Source organism: Taudactylus pleione, unplaced genomic scaffold, assembly GCF_031769625.1.
Source record: "Taudactylus pleione unplaced genomic scaffold, aTauple2 ptg000381l, whole genome shotgun sequence".
Classification (NCBI taxonomy): Eukaryota; Metazoa; Chordata; class Amphibia; order Anura; family Myobatrachidae; genus Taudactylus; species Taudactylus pleione.
In genome coordinates, this window is record NW_028284782.1 from 8,147,548 (window position 1) to 8,161,043 (window position 13,496).

A 13,496-nucleotide genomic window follows, 5' to 3' on the forward strand; every position below is an offset into this window, starting at 1 on the left:
TTAGGCAATAAGGGGGGACACAGGGGCTTATCTATAATGGGTGCAGGGTGTGCAGTGCACACGGCCCCTGGGTTCTGGCCCACACCGCACACCATGCACCCATATTATCTAATACTTACCTCTCCGAGGACCTGCGTCGGGTGTCTCAGCCCTACAGAAAATGCTGGAAAATGGCCGCAGCCACCATTTTTCCTGCGTTTTGCACATTCACAGTGAGGAAATTGCCTCACAGATTGGCGATCTGCACAGTAGATTCTGGGAACACTGTAGTACCCAGAGTCTACTGATGCTGCGGTCAGAAGCATCAGTCTCTTATTTCCACACAAGCATCACATAACATGCACACATCCCTATCCCGCATATCTTAGAAAGCACACCTGACCCAACCTTATTCCAGAAGTGTCAGTCTGCTGCCGGCCACTGGGGAGAGAGAAAGGGGCCCAGACAGGGAATGAACACAGTCCCCCTCTCTCTTAAAACGCCCCTGGGGGATGATTAGGTTTAGGCACCAATGGGGAGAGTTATGGTGCAAGAAAGGAGGGTTAGTAAACTTACCTGACCCCTGTCGGGATACCGCTGTCGGCATTTTGACAGCAGGCATCCCAACTGCCGATATTTCATACCCAACCCCTCAAAATCCATGTCATGTCTATAGTTCAGACTTGTATGGTGACTGTGCACAATATAGCATTGTGTGGACAAATGTGTATTAAGGGAGTTCTTTATCTCTCACCCACTCTGACCTGATGGTTCTAGGTTTAGAATGTTCAGCAGAATAGTCCTCCATATATGTAGCTTTACCTCAAAGCATCAGTATGATGTATAAAAGGAGGTGGTCTGTGGTGTAGTAACCTCCGTTCGTTCACTTGTAATTTATTTAGTGGAACTGCACTTCTCCATCGCTAAGTAACAATATGTGGCTGCTGTTGGCGCCAATGTCAGCAAGGAGCAGTCTCCACAGCAGAGGTGATGCAAGACTCTGTGAGCCACAGGACAAGTGTCCAAGTAGGTGACATCTATAATGGCGACACATTTACACCCAGTCTGGACTGTACTGATAGTCAGAACTCCCTCAGTGACCAGTTTCTCCGGCAGTTATGTGGAATTTATGGCTTCTAGAAATGTCCTTATTCTTCAGTAAATACAAACCACATTATAATACCTAATTACCTTTGCATGCTAGATGCACTTTTTATAATGTATCCTTATTAGCTCAATTACATGTAAATATTTATTGATGAGTAACATAACATGATGGTGATTGTAGTGCTTCAAGGTTGAGTATTGTACTTGACGTGCTTCTACAACTGTACTATCTCATGTAACTAGTGGCCTCTCAACTTCCCCCTTCCCAGAGACACCAACTCCCTACAAATCTCCCTCACCATCAACACCATAGTTTCATCAGTCACATAAGTGACACTAGGCACCTTTTCTTTTACAGTTACCTGTTAAATTATAGCATGCAAATTCTGAATTAGCTGGATCTGTTCTGATATTTAAAAAAAAGTCAAAACATCAACATTTTGCATAGTATAATTTAGCTTGTTCAACCCTATTTGCTTTTTTTGTGTTAGTGCACATTAATAAAAATTAGAATATCCCTTAATATATGCTACAAGAACAATAGTATATACTGTATGTAAAAGTGCAACACAAGTATAATCTCATATAAAACGCTTTAAAGCATTAAAACACATTCTAGTATTCATGGACTTATGTGTCAAGAAATCCTTACAATAAATGTAATGTAAATAATTGCTAGATTTAATTTGTTATACTTTATTATACAAAAACAGACAGACCACATTTTAAATTTCAAAGGCAGAAAGTTAACTTTTTATTAATTAAAACAGTGAAGGTTTGGTCACTTGTCAAAATGCATTACTGAACAGTCAGCAGAGATAGTAAAGCAGTTTTAATAAGACTATTGTATCTATTATTATATACAGTGTTCCTGTTAAATTACACATTTAATCATTATAAACATCAAAAACATGATATATTTGGCAGCTGGGAATGTGTTTCTAGATACTTATAATGAAGTAATTCGGCAGTCTATTATAGGAAGCCTGAAAGTAATGCAGCTGAAAGCTGGGATTTTTTTGTTTTGTTTTGTAAATGTGTGTATTATAGCAACATAAATTCCTGATCTTCACAGTAAGTGCAGCTCCAGAAACACATCAGATGTGAAACCCACTACCAGATACAAGTGATTTATGTTGGAAACTCATATTTTCCATACAAAAGATAAAACACCTGTAGGTAATACTGTTTTGTTACTTTTCAAAAACTAAACAATAGGATTGACCATTTCCATGGGTTTTAGTTAAATCATAAAGATTATTTTTATTAGGTCCTGTATGATGCCTTCATTTGAAGCCATCTCTCAGGAGATCCAGTGATGCACTAATTTATATTACAAAATAATTATCACTGATAAACATGGTAAACTGGCAGTGAAATATTAAAAGGTGCATATTGACCAGCTGTTTCTTTTTGTAGACTTTGGACATCAAGGTTACTGAACATTTGTGTGTTTATCTACAGTACTACATAAAGGTCTGCAACTTGGCAACATAACAAAATAGTGTATAATGGTGCAAAGTGCAGCACTGTACTGTGACACATAGCCAATCAGATGATAACTTTAAACAGTCTAGTGTACTGATTGGTTACTATTGCTAAACACATATTAATGCTTTTAGCACAACTTTTTTACTAAGCTTACAAATATTTAGTAAAAAAAAATGTTTGACTTTATTTGATAATGGGAAAAAATATACTTTCAAAAATTCAACCAAACTATTTAAAACACATTTTTTTCTACCATAATCAGATTTTGCTTAAAGCATATGATATATAGAACAAATGATAGTCTTTGCAGTCAAAATATAGCCAATGATTTATGTTTCCATGTGCTATGCATGTTATTTTATAATTCAAACATTTTCTATAGCAAATAAAAACTTACATTGTAGAATATATCAAAATGTTAGAATGGGTTTAGAACCAGGTCATCTTTTGGATGCTAAATGAATCAATCAAGCCGTTCATTAACATCTTGTCTAGTATATTAGATTATAGTGAAAGACAGTAGCACATCTCAAGTTAACACAATTTTATTGTATTGTTCTTTGTCATAAATATTACTGCTTAGTTTCAGTAAATTATCATTCATCATATTTTACAGTGCATATATAAAATATTTTACATATATCTAAAAATTAAAGCAAAATAAGAGCAAGTTATAGCTTCAAAATCACTATGAGCCATGAGCCTTAAAAAGGTCCAAAAATGTTGCAACTAAATAAATCCAGATCTAAAAAATTACAATACACCCAAAAAGTTACTTTTTTCCCCCTAAAATGCTAATTCCTCTTATGGTGCATACACATGGTCAGATCAGACAACAATATCGTTGTCTGATCGTCCTGCATGTACTGGATGATCGATATGGATCAATAATAATTCAACATACCACCAACCGCCAAACTGGTCGATATCGACCAGGTTGGACTGCATGCACGGGCGATGGTAGTTTCAGTTATTGACCATCTGTGCCTGCGCATCGTCCATCATTTGGGGGTTGGAAGGGGCCAAATTTTTTAATATATGAACAATATAACGATAAACTATATTGTTATCGTTCATATTGTCCTACAAAGTCTGACCGTGTGTATGCACTATTAGGTTTAAACTAATTTATCTTCGACTTCCAGGCTTTGTTAGGGCAACCTGAAAACTGAAATTGCAAATTCTTACTGACTCTCAATGTTTCAGTAAAGAGATTTTGGATGCTGTGAAGTTGGTGGGGTATTACAGGGACTGATATTTGTATTGGGGAAGGTCTAATGACTAGTAGTACAAATACCATAGTTTAACAAATAAACAAAAAAGTGTACAGAATCTAAAAATATACAAAATTAAGAAAAGAGGGGGTTTCATACTAATTGAAACGCAGAGGCATTCCAGTGTACAGTAAATGCATAACAGAGATATATTTAAGGCGTGGTGTCAAGAACAGAGAAAACTTCACATCAGTGAGAAATATTACTATAAAACAATCTTGAGAAAAAACGATTATAAAGATAAAATGGCACTTTTCTATTAACGTGGCCAAATGTGGGCATTTTGGTTAAGAATCCACCTAGCAGCATTCGTTATATCAGACACCATAGCGGGAAGGCACTCACTTTCACAGGAGGAGATAATAAGATGATGCAATGTCCAAGTGTCAGTGGCTTGATGCCCACTGTTGCCCTATATGAAGGACACACAGGACAAATGGCTTTTAATAGTGGCTGTGGTAAAGACAGAATAATAAAGTAAGTATTAATGGCCTATAGGAAACACGTATACAGATAATCTTTAATTAGGTGATCACTGCTGGAAATTCTTTTGGAGGCTCACACATGCATTCCCAGTATAGTGTGTTGCACTGTAGTTTTATGAATGCAGCCTGCTCTATTTCATCCAAGTTTGAATAGGCATATAAACGAAGCTCATGTATTGTTACATGCATTTCAAATCCATTCAAACGCATTTCTTTGAAATACTGATGTGTAAAACCGCTTATGATGGTTCCTTATGGGTTACACTAGAGCTGTCTGTAGTATATCGCCGAGCATTCACCAGAAGGATCTCAAAACAATATTGATGATGATTGCACTTTCCACACTCACATTAACTTTAGATACAAACAGCTGAATTACAAGCAGTTCACTAGAGCTGGTGACCGCTAACATTATTAACTGCTAATTGCACCTACCCCCGACTGCCTGCAAATATGATGGCAATCTCGGGCACCTTCTCCCCACTCTACATCTGCTGTCAGTTGTATGAACATGCCTTTACTGTACTCGGACTACCCTGTCCGGCACATTCAGGCACAAGTAAGCGGAAGGGCCACAAATCCTACATATTTGTATGCACTCATCATATTTCTAGGCATAAGCAGAGGGTAATCACACAGTTTACACTACACACACTGACAAAGTAATCATCCTGCTTAGGAAGTCAGTAGAGTACAGTACGCATATACAGTGAGGAGCTCATACTGAATAGACCACTGTGCCATAAGGTCCACTCAGAGTTCACTTCCGGTAATGCAGTGCGGGCAAGACAAGATGGACAGCTCTATAAATCCAGGTAGACACTGGTGTCTTACTTTGTGTTTCAAAATGCAAGTGAATGGGGGATTATTGGAGGTCACTCCATAGACCTCAAAACGTTTAGCAAGAGTTAAATGCACTGAATGGAACAATAAGCTTTCTGGAAACCGAGGCTTTAATGCAGCAAGCCTAACTGTAAGTAACAATTTGCATAGGTATACTGATAATGGGAACCATGAGCTTCATGGTCAGATCAGTTGTCAGGTCTTACAGTACATTTAAGTACAGTATTAGGCACATGTAATTTAATTCCATAGAGTATCAGTCCTGTCAATGTGAATAAGCTCTTATAGCTTTCCCTTCACAGTTGTACATTTCAACATCTTATAACATCCTCCTGAAATCTATTTTTCATATCAAATACATGAATTTATGACATTTTTAAGACATGTCTCAGTGGACTGCCAGGAGATCATTTGGGCCCAGATAATAAGGTTGTGGCTAAGCAGGCAAGGGGTATGGCCACTCCTCATTGTGAATATCATGGTCTTCTGCATCCTGACAAAGGCATGGTCACCCCATCGTAGGCACTTTGTACCCATCCCCCCCTTCTATCTCATATAGTTCATATCTAATATACGCACTGTGAAGTAGGATAATCTGGTTTGTATGTACATAGTGCTTCACAGTGCGTACTGCTGCAGAAAAGGGAACTTCATTTTTTAGGTTTAGTTCAGCACAATACATACAGTATATAAATTGTACTGAAGTCAGACTGTCCCCAGTATAAAAGACATGCACTTCTAAATATTTTGAGCATTGACGGACCAGTTCACACATTACACAAGGAAAATATAAAATATCTGCACCCTGCAATAAGTCTTCCTTTTAGCAGTAACGCTAACTGGTGATAAACTTGTATGCAGTCCTGTAAGACGCCTTGAATCTTTAGTGGTGTAGTTCATGGTCTTTTCTCCTCTAAGGCAACATTTCCATCTATGATTGTCATTGCTTATTACATATAATCAGCAGCTTCTAAATATATTGCAAAAAGCATCATTTTATTTACATCTACAGAAATCGGATTTCTTCAAAATGAAATCAGATGTAACCCTACTGCTTCCAAATGGGTAAAAAAAATGCTGATCCCCCCCCCGTGATCAAACCATTTAATACCAGCCTTGCTGACAGAGCAAAGCCATGCAATGTGAGACTTGTTGTTGAACTACAACTTCCAGAATATTCTTCTAGGCAAAGCTCTGTCTAAAGACATATTTCATTTGATAATTTCACTATGCGGTAAAGAATTAACCACCAGTCACAATGTGAACTGACATGGTGTTTCCAAAAGTGAAAATGAACAACACTAGGCTGCCTAGTTGTCTTAGCTCTGCCCACAATAGTCTTGAAAGCAAAGCCAAATGTCACCCCTCTGCCTTCATACTCCCAGATATGTCTATGGGCCTGCTTCAGAGATGGACGCAATGTCAATGGATTGGCGATGGTGGTCGCACCGAGAATTTATTTGTAAAGTGAGTGGCAGGCAGTGAGCGTAGGTGTCGGGACCGTTTTCTGGGCGTGCTCTAGTGAGCCTCTTCAAATTTGTCTGCAGCTGGAAAGGCCCCATCATCTTAGGTCAGCCACTCTGTCTGAGACAGCCTAGGCTTACTTAGAGGTTCCATGTGCGACTGATATTCCTGTTGCATTTGTACGTAAGTGGTGGATGCGAGACACCAGCGGTAGAGGTCTCAGTGCATAAGACATCAGCAAAGTCATTAGCATATTTTTGCAAGTTCACTGTGTACGAAATCGGGATTTGCGTCCATCTCTGAACCAGGCCCTATACACAATTTCATATTTTACATGGTGTTTTAAGGTTTTAGACCACAGCACTGGAGGAAATTCCAGTAAATACTTAAAAACTCCCTGACAAACACATGTTATTGGAGCCAACTAGTGGGAAAATAATATATTACATTTAAGAAAACACAAATAGAGGAACACACACTCACTCTCTCACACATTACTAGTGATATGCTGATGACTTTTGTGTTCAAATAAACTCTTCTTTATCGTCACCAAAACAGAATATGTTGGTACAGAATAATGAAATGAGACAGACAGAATATAAATGAGTGAGTGATATTTAAACTATATTCTCAGTTTTGCTGCATACAATAAGAAAAGGTTTGCAGACAGTGGTGGTTCAAGAGAGGAGGGGGTCTGTGTGCAGTCTCGGTGCATGTGGCTGACAAGTAGAGTTTACGGCATCATTTTCCTGGTGACTTCTGCAGCACCGATACTAGACTCCGAGAGAGGAAAGTATAATGTATGGATGCTGGGTGTTCACCCATTATAGATATGCCCATGTTTGCAGAAGGACGAAACACCAACTTTGGCATTCAAGATACGATAGCAGTACTTTTAGCGGTATTAAGTCAGTACATTACATTTATTGCCTACATACCTATAGTGTTCTATGCCCTGTTTACTGCTACCAAGGCATAGTTTTAAGAACTGAATTTGATACTGGGCCAGAAAGAAACTAAACCAGCAATCAGCAGAAGGTGCATTTGCACAATTCATTTGATCAGGGGCAACAGTACCTGGAATAAATGTGTAGTTGGTAAAAATAAAAATGTGTGACATAAAAACTTTATTGTAGTGTATGCTACCATTAGACTGAGTATAACGGACACCCGGAAGCATCCAAAGCATGCACAGTGTTTATGATGAACTGGACAAACATGACTGAGTTTATTTGTTTAGTTTCTGTATTTATTCATGGGCTATTTCAGCTTTTGCTTTGAATGTTACGTATAGTGTGACCACAGTCTCCTTAGGGATCATTGATTCTCATTTAAAAAAAATGATAATGCTACTTTTACCATACGGTTGATCCACAAACGCATAAAAAGCAATATATACTTAGTTCTCCATAAGGAATGACAAAGATCCTGTGTTGCTTTATGCAGCTTATATTGCTTTATGTTGTCGTATTGTTATCTCTAAATATGGCTAAAGACTGGCCAATTCCATTCTGTCAGATAATGCTGAACGGTAGACATAGTGTGTATGTAGCCAATTACATGGTGTCAACTGCACACGGTTGTCCCTTGGCATGTGATTCCCTGCATACGTGATCTGAACCTGGTCACTAAAAGACTAGTTAGGACGCTGTCATTGCCATTAGATACTTTGTCAATCACATGTTCATAGGCTAATACAACGTCTCAGAATTTTGCAGCACTACAAGAAATGGTAAATGATACTATCCCGTTTGCTTTGTTTGGCAGCACAGCAAAAATAATAAAAAGACATACAGACAGAAATGATGCAGATGAATACAAGTACAAGCTGACACACAACAGTATAATACCATTATGTGGCATTCTTATAAGCACTGACTATGATATGCTCAAACGTACACGTGGCTAAGTTTTGGGTGTTATTATATTTATGGGATTTATTATATGAGCTCATCATTATGAAAAACAAAAAAGGATTAAAAGATAAAAATAATTTCTGTCTCTTTCTATTTCTCAGCTCACTTGTTGCAAGAGAGGGTTAATAAAGTGCAATGGTAACTATCGGAAATATAGGTTTACACAAAAAAACAAAAACAAATGAAAGAACATTTATGAAGGCTGCCGGCAGGAGAAATCATTCATAAACATGTTGCATTAAAATGCGATTTGTGTATATAAATACATTGGGTTAGAAATAGTAATTCCTAGAACATCTGCGCTGCAAAAGCCAAATATGATAACAAAATCGTGTGGGTGGCTCTACCCATTGCAACACTGCGCATGTCCAGAAAGATGGATCAGTGTTAGTTAGACAACAAGGAAAAAAAACTCATATTTCTAGTACAGAATGGAATAGGGCATCTATGTATGTATGTGTGTGTGTGTGTGTGTGTGTGTGTGTGTGTGTGTATATATATATATATTATAATCTATCTGGTTACCATGGGATACAGCACATCGTAACATTTGTTAAATGAACCCTAATGTACACGTGCATTCACTTTGTGGGACATATGACATTACCTCCAAACTATCCCAATTCAAGCAGGACATGAGGGCTCTGGGCCTGATTCAGACCCGCTCGCAAGCGCTTGAGCGCTCGTGAGCGGGTCGATGGTGTGCTCTGCGTATGCGCTGCGGCCGCACTGTGCGTGCGGAAGCCCCGAAGTGAGAGAGAAATTCTCTCACTCCGTGGCTCACTACAAAAGGGGCGGCTGTTGATGTTTATCGACAGCTCGCCCCGTTTTGTAGGCGTGGCGGGGGGGTGGCTTCACAAACTGAGGCGTTCTCATGCGAACGCCTGACGTTTGTGGGCGGCCCCACTGACATCACCAGTGATGTCAGTGGGAGAGCTTCCAGCTCTATTAGAGCCAGCAGCTCTCTGGGGCTTGCGGCCACGAGACACTACCACAAGGGTCTCGTCGCAAGCCCCGATGGTCTTCACCATCGTGACCATCATCCTTTTGGATATATGTCCCATCCACTGCTGCTCTGCTACTGGTGCACACTGCATTTAATGGGTGTTTGAAGTGGAGGTGAAGGGTAGACTCAAGTCCCTGTGGATGTGGCAAACAACGTGTCCTGATCCACAGATCTGAAATTGATATTGTAACTCTTTGCAGCCAATGAGATTCTGTCATAATTATAACTCAGTGTAGAAAATTAAGTAAAATATCTGCTTAATATGGCGAGACTACCTTATTTCTTTGCACCATGCTTCCTAAATGTCCCCTATAAGTTTTTATTTTTCCCTAACTGTAACAGAGGAAATTCAATTAGCCATGGTAATTTACATTGGGCTAATTGATCCTCAGGGGCTATTCAATTAGCCCTGAAGACAGCTCACAGGCTGCACTTAACAGTTTTTTCCGGGTCTGATCCGAAAAAGAAATCTCCGTTTAAGAGCGTGACAACGGGTGCCACGACCCTGTTAACGCATAAGTCAGTAAACTTATCATGGATTCTGTGTTAACGCCCGTTAACATGTTAATTTAACTGGCTTTAAAAAGGGGCTCGAGTATAAAGGGGGCTGGATTTGAATAGCCCCAGACATTGAAGCCCCAGACATTGAAGCCTTTTCACACCCATTAAACTAGCAGGGATAATTGAATTCGGTCCTGTGGGTGAGAAGTATGCAAGTGTGGAAGTGGACAAGTTGTCCATAGCAACCAATCAGCTTGTAGCCAGCATTTATTAAGTACATTCTACAAATTGATAGGTAGAATTTGATTGATTGCCATTTTCCACTTCACCACTCTTTAGAAGTTGTGATACATACAGTATCCCCTAAGTATTCTACTAAAGCAGTAGATTGCCCCCATTCATGTCTAAATACACTGATCAACACTACAGATAATATAGCAACTGCCCAATATGAAAGAGTACATGTCTAAATCTCGCATGTTAAGAGCGCTGTAGTAGTATATAGTAGAATGAATACCATACCACACTGAGGTGCTGACTTTGTGCAAAAGAAGCAGCCCCCATTGAGAGGCATTAGAAGAGCAAATTGTGACACCAGCGAGACAGACACTCCACTTAGCTCATGTCATTTTTTTTTAAGAAAACATAATTTTGAATATCCACAATTCTAAAATGTTTACTTACAAACTTAAATATTACAAAATACTTCTTCATATTGGACAAACTTGCGTTTTAACGATACAGTACATTTAATTTAAAGCTTGTGTTGCAGAGTCTGATGCTAAACTAAATACAAAGCGTGTTATCAGGAAAGAAAAAGCCTAATTAGCAAAATCACACAGGGCAAGTTCCAACATTGCACCTGAAAAGGGGTGGAAAGTGCCACACCGCGCCCATCGCAGGAAGGCAAAAACTGCAAAGTGAATATGACAGTGGATTTGTTTTTTCTTTTTAAATAAAAAACTCGCAGAACGGTCACTTCTCTTTCGCACAGAGGAACATGTTACGTAGAGAACCGCTGGTATAGAAAATATACTTTAATAAATGTCCACCTCAGTTAATTCAGATGGCCAATTAAAGGTGTCGCTTTATAATTATGACCACGCTGCAATAATATCAGAATCACTCCCTCACGTAGGTATTTGTACAAAGCATAAACATTCACATCTTTAATGAGACTTTTATATTATGTAATCAACTACTTGGCTCCCTAACTATTTGCAGCTTGACTCCAAGACATTTCCAAGTGTTACTGGAAATCAGAACCGTACTGCAAATCGGCAGCATCACAACATATCTTAGGATCAATGTTTGCAACAACCACCTTCCAACCCAGAGATGTCATGTGCTGAGAATTGTGTTATGTATGTGTAGAGAATTCAGAAAATGTCTACACGTGAGCATCAGTCACTGGGCTACCAGGTAGAAGTTCTCCGTTCACCACACTGTCCTGTGTCTTCTCCTTTCCTGCCTCCACCAGTTCTGTCTTCTTCAGGTCTCTCTCATGGATCAAGGGAACAGACAGGAGAACCAGTGCACCTACTAGCGGAGGAATGCCAGCAAGATAAAATGCCAAATCATAACTTCCACGATAATCCCGAAGCAGACCTATAATAATGAGGAAGAAGGTTGATGCTGCTGGAATGTTACATTATTAATTCATTTCGCTAAGCAGGGGTAAATGACCTACTCTAGCATTTTGCCGTAAGGCCTACGAGTTCTCCTCACATTTTTACCTTATTCTGTCATCTCCTCCTAGCTCACCTAGTTATGCTTCCCACTCCCCTAGACTATACACTCTCATCCTCTACCTTCTCAGTTCTCGCCCTGCGCCATCATTTCCTTCAGTACACACCCACTCAGTCAGAGAACTGTTATTTACTATTGTTTTATTATCTCACTATTTGATTTTTTTCCCCTTGCACTGTCTATTTGAAACTTGGTATTATTTTATTTAATCTTGTAACTATTTCCCTGTATGGTGTTACAGACCCTTGGAGGCGACGTACATAAAATATATTGGAGTTATAGTATTCCCCCTAGCTCCGGCGGGAGGCAGGGCGCCGGAGCTAGAGAGGGCATGCCCGTGCGCGCGCGCGACCGAGAAGGGGCATGGTAATCGGAAAAGGGGGCGTGTCTATAAGACGCGTCCCCTTTTCGTCACTCTTGGGGGCGTGCCCGGCACTTACGGACACGCCGGGCAGCCCCCAAGCCCTGCAGACAGGGAGAATAGATGCCGGGCGCATGCGCCCGACGTTTATTCTCCGGCGGTGACCGGAGCACCGCATGTTTCTCCACCCGCGGGACACTGCGTCCCGCGGGTGAGAACGGCTCCCGCAGGCTGTTAGGGCAGGGCGCTTTTTGCCCTCCTCCTGGAGGGCAGGGTGCTTTTTGCCCTCCAGAAGGAGGGCAGGGCGCCGCGCCCCGCTAAAACAGCCTAGCGGGAACGCTAGAGTTACAACATGCCTCGGTGATGTCTTTAGTTCCTTGTAAATTGATGGGCTGTTTCTGAAAATTGGTTATTTCTAAAAATGGCTGCTTACCCTGAGTGTAGATTATGGTGTGCTTCAAGAACAAGGAAGAACCTCCCTATGTTAGAGACTTATTTGTAGAATATGCAAGGTTGTCTGCTGCACTTTTCAAGGTGTTTGGGGTCTATTTACTAAGATGGAGATAAAGTGAATGGAGATAAAGTACCAGCCAACCAGCTCCTAAATGCCATGTCACAGACTGTTTGAAAAATGACAGTTGGGAGCTGGATGGTTGGATGTTTGAAAAATGACAGTTGGGAGCTGGATGGTTGGTACTTTATCTCCATCCAAGGCTTAGTAAATAAACCCCAAAGTCAAGTAGGTAAGACTTGGTGCATCAAACTACGTTGTGAATAAGTTGTACATAAAACAAATATATACCTACACACAAGCATTATCTTTAGAATATTGTGCAGTCTAAGGTATTACCAGAGTTCAGATGTCATCGCTCCAAGCTAACCTGCAATAGGAGGCCCAGCAGTCATTGGAATAGACATGAGTCCCAGGACATAACCAATAGCTTGGGATGCTTGCATTGGACCCACCAGCTCAAAGGCAATTGGGCTCATCAAACTGATAAGAAAGCCATCACACAAGCCAAGGAACAGGCATACCACAATGACACTCTCAAACACTTGGCACAATGGCAGCATCATGCTCACAATTCCCAGCAGTAGGAAGGAGGCCACCTGAAAGATAAAATATTAGATGTGGTCAAGCCCAAGACTCATATTTTACAAATATATGTCAAACCATAAAAAATAAAGGATGAGAAGTGGAATTTGAAGCGGTTACTTTACTGAAAATAGGATGGCAACATATACAGACATGTTGTGTGATTGCCCGACTACACAAGATGAGGTTTGCAGCTAACAAGCCTCAGTGGCCAAACACAACAC

General features: G+C 40.1%; 1 protein-coding gene across 1 annotated transcript in view; it reads right to left on the reverse strand.

Moving 5' to 3' along the window:
- Positions 1–1,809: 1,809 nt before the first annotated feature.
- Positions 1,810–13,496, reverse strand: part of SLC16A2 (solute carrier family 16 member 2) — a 241,760-nt gene continuing 230,073 nt past the window's right edge. Inside the window, exons 5-6 of the mRNA XM_088445568.1 lie at positions 13,058–13,286; positions 1,810–11,674 (exon numbers count right to left, since the gene is read on the reverse strand). Coding sequence (XP_088301694.1) covers positions 11,457–11,674; positions 13,058–13,286 — 447 coding nt within the window. The 3' untranslated portion in view covers positions 1,810–11,456. The remainder of the gene's footprint in view (positions 11,675–13,057; positions 13,287–13,496) is intronic.